Below are 9,450 nucleotides of genomic sequence, written 5' to 3'. Positions count from 1 at the left end.
CTTTCTCAGCTCTTTCCTTCTCTTCTCTTTCCCAACTCTCCTCTCTTTTCCCAGCTCTCCTCTCTTTTCTTAGCTCTCCCAGACTCTTTTCCAGGCCTTTCCCCACCGTGTAAAGGACCAAGATGGCCTGGTGCCAGCCAGAATGATGAATAAACCTACCCCTTCCCTGAATACCACGTGCATGGTGATGTCCTTACTCAGCTACCTCTTTTTAAAAACCTAACATAAATATGAGAACCAACAGTCTAGGGACAGTTACCTTTATGGTCCCCACTCGGTCTTCAAATGACTTGAAGGTTGCAGAGTTCCTTTAAAGAAAGAGGAGACAAGTGTTGTGTGGTGAGCAGCTGCAGCGCCACCCTCCTCAATCTGAAGAGCTTTAGGGTTAGGATCACACCTAGATGGCTCCCTAACAAGGACCCGATCTCCACTGCAACAATGGGACACACCAGAAAGGGAGTGTGTGTATCTGTGTGTGTGTGTGTGTGGGGGGGGTGTTCTTGGCATAGTCTATCCAGGACCACATCAGGGCTTTCCAGGGAAGGGGCAAATGTCACACAGGAGCAATGCAAACCCCCTGACCATGTTCTGGGCAGGATCTTCTGTACATCCCAGGCTGGGTTGAGGATGTAGTTCAGTGGTATCATCTATTTAATACATACATAAGGCCCTAGATTTTGTCCTCAAAATCTAGGAGAAGGGGTGGAGACCCCTTGGCTCTTCTGTACTGGGGTTATGGTAAGGCCTAAGGGCCTTTGTTATATGAAGTCAAGTAACAGGAGAGAGAGGACAGTTGTGGAGGGCTAAGGAAGCAGGCAGCCTCCATCCCACCAGTTCTCATACAACCAAGTCCCCAACAGAGTCTCCCTGACAAGAATGGGCTCTGTAAAGCTACACTGTTGTGAGGACTATCTCCATGGGGCTCAGAGACATGAGGACTCTCCTGCAAGCCGCTTTTGAGAGTGGGTTCTCTGCCCTATTCTCAGTGACCCCTCAAGCATCCAGGACCATGTTTGCCAAGCTCTGGATAGGGCTGTTATGAAGCCTCAGGGAGAATTTCATTCCCTCTAGCTCTTCCTTGCCAGCTGTTAGCTAAAAGGAAGCCACCAGAGGAATGACCCTGCCCTGGGGATTCCCGTACTGGGAGAAAGAGGAAGTACGTGGTATAACTGACAGCGCTGCCTTGCCCCTACCCAGGGATGACTCTGGAACAGCATAAGTAAGTATACTTTACCTCATGGTTGGCATACTTATCGAGTGGCGGATGGAATAGCTGCTGCTTGGAAGCATGGTAGAAGCAGAGAAGGAGGTTAAGAGTTAGCAGGGGGAGCTAGACCAGCACAAGCTTGCCAGCCTTGGTTACACATAAACTTCTAAGTGGAGGAAGTGGTAGGACCCTGGAAAGAAATACTGGCCCCTCTGCATAATGTCTAGGAGGAGAGCTGTCCTAGGCTTCCCTCCTGCCTCCACAGGAGGTACCAAGGCCACCAGAGGAAGACCTTTAAAATAGGAAAGCTGTGAGGAGACCTAAGCCTGGAGCTTCTGGAAACATTCAGTCCACAGAACCTTCAGATACTCTCACAGCAAGATAAATGATCTCTTGGTGAAAGAAAAACATAGATTTGGTAGTTGGCCTCCAGAACCAACAAGGGCATCTGGATGCTACCATGTCAGCACAGGGGAGGAACCTCTGTCAAGGATTATCCAAAGGTAATTACAGGGAATGAGAGAAAACACAGCTTGAGCAACAGGACTGCTGGTCAGGGAGCAAGGAGACAGGGCCTGGGGTCTGAAAGGACAGGGAACAGAGGGCTAGGGGCAGCATCACCACCTATGGAAGAGTGCTTCTCTTCAGGAGTAAAACAAACACTGAGACACAGTCACCGTGCCAGGCCAGGCCAGCCACTCATGTCCAGCAGCAGCACATGACATGTGTCCACCAAGCACCCAGAGTAGATACCCTTGCCAAGGAAGCTAGGGATGGTAGCCCTATATGGACCATGCTGCTTTCAAAACAGCAGCTGCCTGGTGGGTGCTGCCCTGCTGGGAGTTTTTGTCACACCAGCTTATCTACCTCCACTTAGCACAGCTCCCAAGGAGCCCTGCTTCAGAAAAAAGCCATCCACCAGTGTGTCCACCACACCAGTTCACCCACCTCCACCCAGCACAGCTCCCAAGGAACCCACAGAGAAAAAGCCTTCCACAGGTTTGTCCAAGATCACTCTTACCTAAAGGAATGCGAGAACGGATGAGCCCTGAATGGTGGCCGCAGGAAGAAAGAAGAAAAGCAGCATTATGCAAAGGAGGCCAGCACCCACAAGACAGCCCCATCCACCCCTCAGCAACCCTATGCCTCTGAGGCTTCTCTGCTCATGCTTTGTAAGGAAATTCCAACCGCCCCTCCAGTACTCACACCAGCAGAGATGGAAGGACACGTGACTCCAAAGAGGTTCACGGGAGAGCACAATCAGCAACTAAGGGGCCCATGGTTCTCTATTTCTGGGCATAGTCACATATATGAGAGGCTCCGTGTCCACACAGTGGAGGTTAAGAGCATGTGCTACAGTGAAGCTGGTTTGTGCTACCAGCAGGCTGGTCTGACACTATGTCCATGGAGTGACCTACGTTTTCTAATGCTAAATGGGAACAAAAGCATCATAAAAGGACCTAAAACACACTCAATGACAAGTATTTCTGTTCTAGGCTGTCACTTCAGAGAGGCCAGCTTGGAAACATTTAGGTATAAAAGTGGCTGCTAGCCGGGCGCTGGTGGCTCCTGCCTGTCATCCTAGCTACCAGGAGGCTGAGAGCTGAGGATCTCGGTTCAAAGCCAGCCAGGGCAGGAAAGTCCGTGAGACTCTTATCTCCAATAAACCACTAGAAAACCAGAAATGCCGCTGTAGCTCAACCAGCAGGATGCTAGCCTTGAACTGAAGGGCACAGGGACAGCACCCAAGCCCATGACCGACCAAAAAAAAAAAAGTGGCTTCTGGCACAGGGGCAGCATGCTAGCCATCCGTCTGCAGCACATTCAGACTTCCACCATTAACGTGCCTAAAGTCAAAGAAGGCCACTCACGGAAGGCAGCCCTCAAGAATTCACTCACTACTACATGGATACAAGTAGGGTTGGTGCCTCTTGTGCCAGGTGGTCACAGGCCAGTGGGCACCCTAGGGCAGACCACCGTGACACAAACCCAGTTTCAGCCCTCCCTCGCACTGTTACCTGTAGCCCCAGGGCACACCAAAGGGCCTGGGGAAGCACTGCCTCAGGACAGCCTGCTGTACTCACACCAGCCTGCTGGACCCAAGGGTCAGAAAGGGTCATAAGGGATCATCTACCTATAAACTCATGCTCATGCTGGGAGCCTCCTAAGTCTGAATGCCATTTTCAAGAAGCCCTCAACTCTCAGACACTGTCACTAAACTAGGAGGCTGATGGACTTGGCCTCAGAAACTACTGTGACCATCTGGTGAGATGACTGAGATCTGCCAGGGCCCCAAGAGGTCAGTGTTCACATAATTAGTACAAATACCAACAATAGTGCCCTCTCAGGGGAGACATTAGCATATGAAAAAAACCTTCAGGGACTTAAGCAACCATCAGAAGAGAGTCAGTGCTTCTGAAGCTCTTGCTCACCCTGGCTGGCCCAATTCATGCCAAGGTGTGAAGCCAGGCATCCAGACAAGACTTTGCTAGCACAGTGGCCTGCCAGGGCCCAGAGGCTGTACACCCGGGGTGGGGGATAAGTCTTAGTGCTCCAGGTGGAGAATGGAGGCTGCATTCCTTAGCAGAGAAGGAACAGTGAAGACGTGGCAGCAGGTCCTTGTGCTCCCGTAAAAGGCAGGCTATCGAAGAATGGCCAACCAGGGGGCTGGGAAGGTGGCTCAGTGGTAGAGCGCTTGCTTAAAAAAAAAAGAATGGCCAACCATATGGCTCACATTCCCATCAGCACCCGGGGCTTGCTCTACCATATTTCCACCTGGATGCTCTAAACAAACTCAGAAGAAAGAACACTTAAAATGAGTAAGCCACCCAGAATTAAAAGCAAGCGCTCCTCATGGAGATAGGCACTTGCGTATCCAGTGCACTTTGGGTAAGATGGACACGTTCAAAAAGGAGGGGGTGACATCTTCCCACAGTGGTTCCAAGAAAACCCTGCCTCACCTCCGTGTCAGTCCCTGAGAGCCAGGACAGGACAGCAGTGGCATGCCCAATTGTCAGGAGGCTTACCACCACGCAGCTTGGCCAGCCCTAGGCCAGGCAAACATCCTAAGGAAATGTTGTGCTGGTCCTAGAGACAGGCTGTGCTCTGCCTCATCCCCTCCTGACCCTAATTTCCAGACTGTATCAATGCCTCTTTACAGAGCCCGATGGAAGAGAGACCTCTCCCCAGACCTAAGCATCAAGAGCTACCTGAGGACTAATGATCCCCCCAGGAATACAGAGGTGAGCCAGCAGGAAGCACCTCCTTCCCTAAAAGGTCCACAGGGAGGTTGGTCCAGGCCTTGAGCAGCCTGGCTGCAAGCGACCAGGCTGAGGGGCTCACCTCATGTCGCCGAGCTTTCTGCTGATCGCGGAGCTTACAGTGGACAAGGCAGCAGATGTCTTCTGTCCCGCCTGTGAAAGCGTTTCCTGGGTCTTCTTGTAGCTAGGAAGAAGACACACATTAGAACCACCAAGCAGCAAGAACAGCCAAGTAAACACAAGAACAACCAAGAAAGGAGAAGAGAGAAGTCTGGCTGGTGGTAAGCACCAAATCACAGGGGGAGCATTCTTCTGGCTCCTCTGCCCTTAGGGGTCTTTGCCCTGCAGGCTCATGTCCTCATCTCATAACTCTAGCTCCACCTCTACATCATCTGAGACTTCGTTTACTTTCTCATCTTCCCACAGCACCTAGGACTGCTTGGGAAATGCAACACCTGCCTGCTACAGAGAAAACAAGTCAAAGAGATACTGGGTCTGAATGCACACCAGTGCATTAAGAAAATGCCAGAAAAGTTTGCAACTCCTGGACCAAGCAAACACAACTCAAAGGTTCCCTTTCTCTTTTTCTACGTGCACCCACGGAGGATGTTCCCAGCACAAACTGCACTGTGTGGTAGCTTCTCCAGACTGCGGAGTCCTCCACTCTCTGCACTGTCTGAAGCTCCATTCGCATGCTCCCTCCAAAGTACATATGGTGTTAAGAACCCTTTTTCCTTCTCCTACCCTATCCATCTACATGTAGTCACCAAGGAGCCCACGGCGTCCTCCACACCAACAGGAGGAACTTAGGGATGGAAGAGACTCCGAGGCTTACCAAGAAAGTCAACATGTAAGAAGGCTGGCTTTTGCAAAAGACCTGGAAGCCTTAGTGACAAAACCTATGACCAAGCCCCAAATTTAACGCATCTAGGTCACAGAGCCTCATTGAAAGGCTGGAAGAACTTAGAGCTTAGTGGACTAGGTGAGGTCATCTAGCACAACCAGAGAAACTCGAAGAGTTTATTCCCAGAAAACTCGGCCAGGCCTGAGGGGCAGCAGCTGACCAGCCTCCCCAGAAGATAAGGCTCCTCCAATCCCTGTTGGTGTCACTAGGTCACAGCAGGCACCAGTAACGGCCTTCCAAAACCTTCCTCTCATTCCATGCTCACTCCCTGCAGGAGATCCTGAAAGCATCTGTCAGCCACAGAACAAGCAGACTGACCAAGGCTGGACATGGGTATGTCTGGCAGCTCACAAAGGACTCCCTTGCTTTTTCCTGGCCTGGATGGCATTATCTGTGCCTGTCACCTGGCACTTTCCTGCTAAAGCAGGGAAGCAAAACTATCTGTAAGCAATAGAGCAGCACTGGGACCAAGGCCTTTTTGTATAAGATACCTGGTCTGAGATCACAAAAACGGCAACATCTAGTTGCAGAAATACAAATTTAGGGTTGCCAGCCCCATTTAAAAAAAAAAAAAAGGAGAAATACAGAAATATAGCAGCTTTGATGATAAAAATCTAAGTCCCAGAACTTAGGAGGCTGAAGCAAGAGGACCTTGAGTTTGAGGTCAGGCTAGGCTAGCTCTGTCTCCAAGGAAAATAGAAAAGGGGGAAAAAAAATCATCTCAGATCTCTAACCGTTCCATGAGTTCCAGTGCCTTGTACACTCAGACACACACAGACACACATGCAAATACACTTACTGGTACTCTGGAAATCATTACAAGGTAAGGATGAGCCGGGTGCCAGTGGCTCACGCCTGTAACCCTAGCTACTCAGGAGGCTGAGATCTGAGGATCCAGGTTCAAAGCCAGCCCAGGCAGGAAAGTCCACGAGACTCATCTCCAATAAACCACTAGAAAACTGGAAGTGGCACGGTGGTTCAAGTGGTAGAACGCTCACCTTGAACTGAAGAGCTCAGGGACAGCGCCCAGTCCGAGTTCAAGCCCCACAACTGACACACACACAAAAAAAAAGGATGAGGAGGCTAGGCTATGCCTCCCCAGGCAGCCCTTTTTTTTTTTTTGTATAATTATTTAGATCTCTTAAGAGTCCTTTCAAGTAGGGCCAGCCAGACACCTGGACCATCTTGTCAGCCTGCAAAACTAGAAGCAGGGGCTTCTTTACCAAGGGAGTCCTCCTATCTCACTGCTTGGTTGACACTTTTTTTTCTTGTTGTTTTTTGGGGTGTGAGGCTTTAACTCAAGGACAGAGCCCTGTCCCTGAGCTCTTTTGCTCTACCACTTTGAGCCGTAGCTCTACTTCTAGCTTTTGAGTGGCTACTTGGAGATAAGAGTCTCACAGGGACTGTTCTGCTTGGGCTGGCTTTGAACCATGGTCCTTGGATCTCAGCCTCCAGAGCAGGTAGGATAACAGGCCTGAGCCATGGGCACCTGGCAATGGTTGACACTCCTTAGCTATGCTGCCATCGATAGATCGAAGAATTAAAAAATGCATCAACTATAAACTGCAGGCTTTCAGATACATCTACATAAAAGAAATACAACAAGGTAAGTTTCATGACTCACAGAAGTCAGCTGCTCCCACTTACAGAAGTGGCTAAGAAGAGAAGCCCAGTGGCTTCTCAGCTATGTAAATGACACACAGCTTTCCGAAGCCCAAAGAGGCAGACATCACAGCACCTACAGGAGCTCTACTTTCTATTCTTGCCCGCTTAGGGTGCTGCTGGCTAAAAGGAATCTATAAACACATAGCTCATTGAAGTTCAAGAGCTCACCTTTCCCTACAAAGACTACAGGTGTCAAATCCTACCAGTAGTCTATTTCCTGAAGCCTGACCAGACAGAGGCAAGGCACAGCAAGCATGCTCAGCTTCTGGCCTCCAAGATGCACTGTGCTCCTGGGCTCTCAGTGCAGAAAAGCCTCCAGCTCCAGAGACAGCATCATGACAGCTTTTACCAACACAGTCACAGGTGAGACTCCAGGGGGATGGGATAATGCTTGGAAAGGGGCATCCCTCAGCCACATTTGTACACTGAGCCTCAAACTTCACCAAGGGACCAGAAAACCACTGAGGTAATGTTCTAGCAGCTCTATGTCAGGTGGTTTCACTCACATATGCACAAAACATCTCCACAAATGATCTTCAGGGCTGGGAAGGTGGCTCAGTGGTAGTGCTGCCTAGCAAGCACGAAGCCCTGGGTTCGAATCCTCAGTACCACATAAACAGAAAAAGCCAGAATTGATGCTGTGGCTCAAGTGGCAGAGTGCTACCCTGAGCAAAAAGAAACTCAAGAACAGTGCCCAGGCCCTGAGTTCAAGTCCCATAACTGGCAAAAAAAAAAGATAAAAAATGATCTTCAGACTAGAGTCTGCTTGCGAGCCCATCCAGAGTCCTAGCAGAGCCACTGCTTAGTGCAACCCTAAAGGAGTGCCCACATTCCCCTCAGGCCGCTGGAATACTAAGGCTAACAGCTGGCCAAGCCATCAAAGCTTCGGCAGCTAGGACACCAGACCTGAAGGTCCCCTGCACAACGAACCAAGTCTAGCAGCATTTCTTTCAGATCAAGTGTGCAAGGTCCTGGCCATGTTTTACAACAGCATTCCCTATACTCCCCTACCTAGTGACAGGACACAATAATCAGCACACACAAATAAAGTGCTATTATTTAGATTAAGGAGGCATTCTGCATGGTAGCTCTAACAAGCACACACCTATCCATACATAACATGGGCACTGTTGACACTTCACATAGCCAATGGTACAGTAGATGAGACAACAGGACTTTAGGATCTTGTCAGCCTGGCTCAGAGTCCCAACAAGCTTCCCTCAGAACAACTGAAGCTGTAAAGCCCCAATAGCTGGTCTGTAAAAGAAGAAAAGGTGGCTCAGTGGTAGAGTGCTTGCCTTGCATGCCTGAGGCCCTGGGTTCGATTCCTCAGCACCACATAAGCAAAAAGAAAAAAGCCGGAAGTAGCGCTGTGGCTCAAGTGGTAGAGCGCTAGCCTTGAGCTGAAGAGCTAAGGGACAGTGCCCAGGCCCAGAGTTCAGGCCCCACGACTGGACCCCCCCCAAAAAAAAAGACACAAAAATTCACCAATAGCCAGGCCCCAGAGGCTCATGCCTGTAATCCTAGCTACTCAAAAGGCTGAGATCTAAGGATAGCAGTTTGAAGCCATCCCGGGCAGGAAAGTCTGTGAGACTCTTTATCTCTAATGAACCACCAAAAAACTGGAAGTGACACTGTGGCTCAAGTGGTAAAGTGCTCACTTTGAGCTGAAGAGCACAGGGACAGAGCCAGGCCAGAGTTCAAGCCCCATAATAAAAAAAAAATAAAAATAAATTACCAACAAGAGCTGGATGCCATTGGCTAATCCTAGCTACTCACAGGAGGCTGAGATCTGAGGATTGCTACCCAGGTAGACAAATCTGAGACCTTTGTCTCCAATTAATCAGCAAAAAGCTAGCAGTGGAGGCACAGCTCAAGTGGTAGAATGGCAGCCACGGGCAAAAAAGCTGAGCAAGAGCTCAAGCCCTTGAACTGAAGCAACAGGATGAGCACACACAAAAGAGTGTGGTCACTGGCTGAGTAAATCTCTTTCTGCTACGGTACCCTGTCTCACTATTTCTACTTAGAGGAAGACAGGCTGGGAACTGGTGGCTCCCACCTACAACCTTAGCTACTCAGAAGGCTGAGATCTAGGAACACAGTTCAAAGCCAGCCTGGGCAGGAAAGTCTATGACACTCTTATTTCCAATTAACCACCAGAAAATCGAAGTTGAGTTGTAGGTCAAAGGGCTAGAGTGCTAGCCTTGAACAAAGGAGGTCAGGGACAGCACCCAGACCCTAAGTTCAAGCCCCACATTGATTTAAAAAAAAAAAAAAAAAAGAGGGCTGGGAAGGTGGCTCAGTGGTAGAGGGCTTGCCTTGCATGCTCAAGGACCTGGGTTCAATTCCTCAGCACCACATAAGCAAAAAGAAAAAAGCCGGAAGTGGCACTGTGGCTCAAGTGGTAGAGCGCT

General features: G+C 49.8%; 1 protein-coding gene across 1 annotated transcript in view; it reads right to left on the bottom strand.

Annotated features, from left to right (window-relative positions):
• Positions 1-281: 281 nt before the first annotated feature.
• Tpd52l2 (tumor protein D52-like 2) overlaps positions 282-9,450 on the bottom strand; it is a 22,821-nt gene continuing 13,652 nt past the window's right edge. Inside the window, exons 3-4 of the mRNA XM_013030391.1 lie at positions 4,550-4,651; positions 282-308 (exon numbers count right to left, since the gene is read on the bottom strand). Coding sequence (XP_012885845.1) covers positions 282-308; positions 4,550-4,651 — 129 coding nt within the window. The remainder of the gene's footprint in view (positions 309-4,549; positions 4,652-9,450) is intronic.

Source organism: Dipodomys ordii, unplaced genomic scaffold, assembly GCF_000151885.1.
Source record: "Dipodomys ordii isolate 6190 unplaced genomic scaffold, Dord_2.0 Scaffold129, whole genome shotgun sequence".
Lineage (NCBI taxonomy): Eukaryota > Metazoa > Chordata > Mammalia > Rodentia > Heteromyidae > Dipodomys > Dipodomys ordii.
Note: the sequence above shows the minus strand (reverse complement) of the source record. Positions and strands in the feature narration are given on the sequence as shown.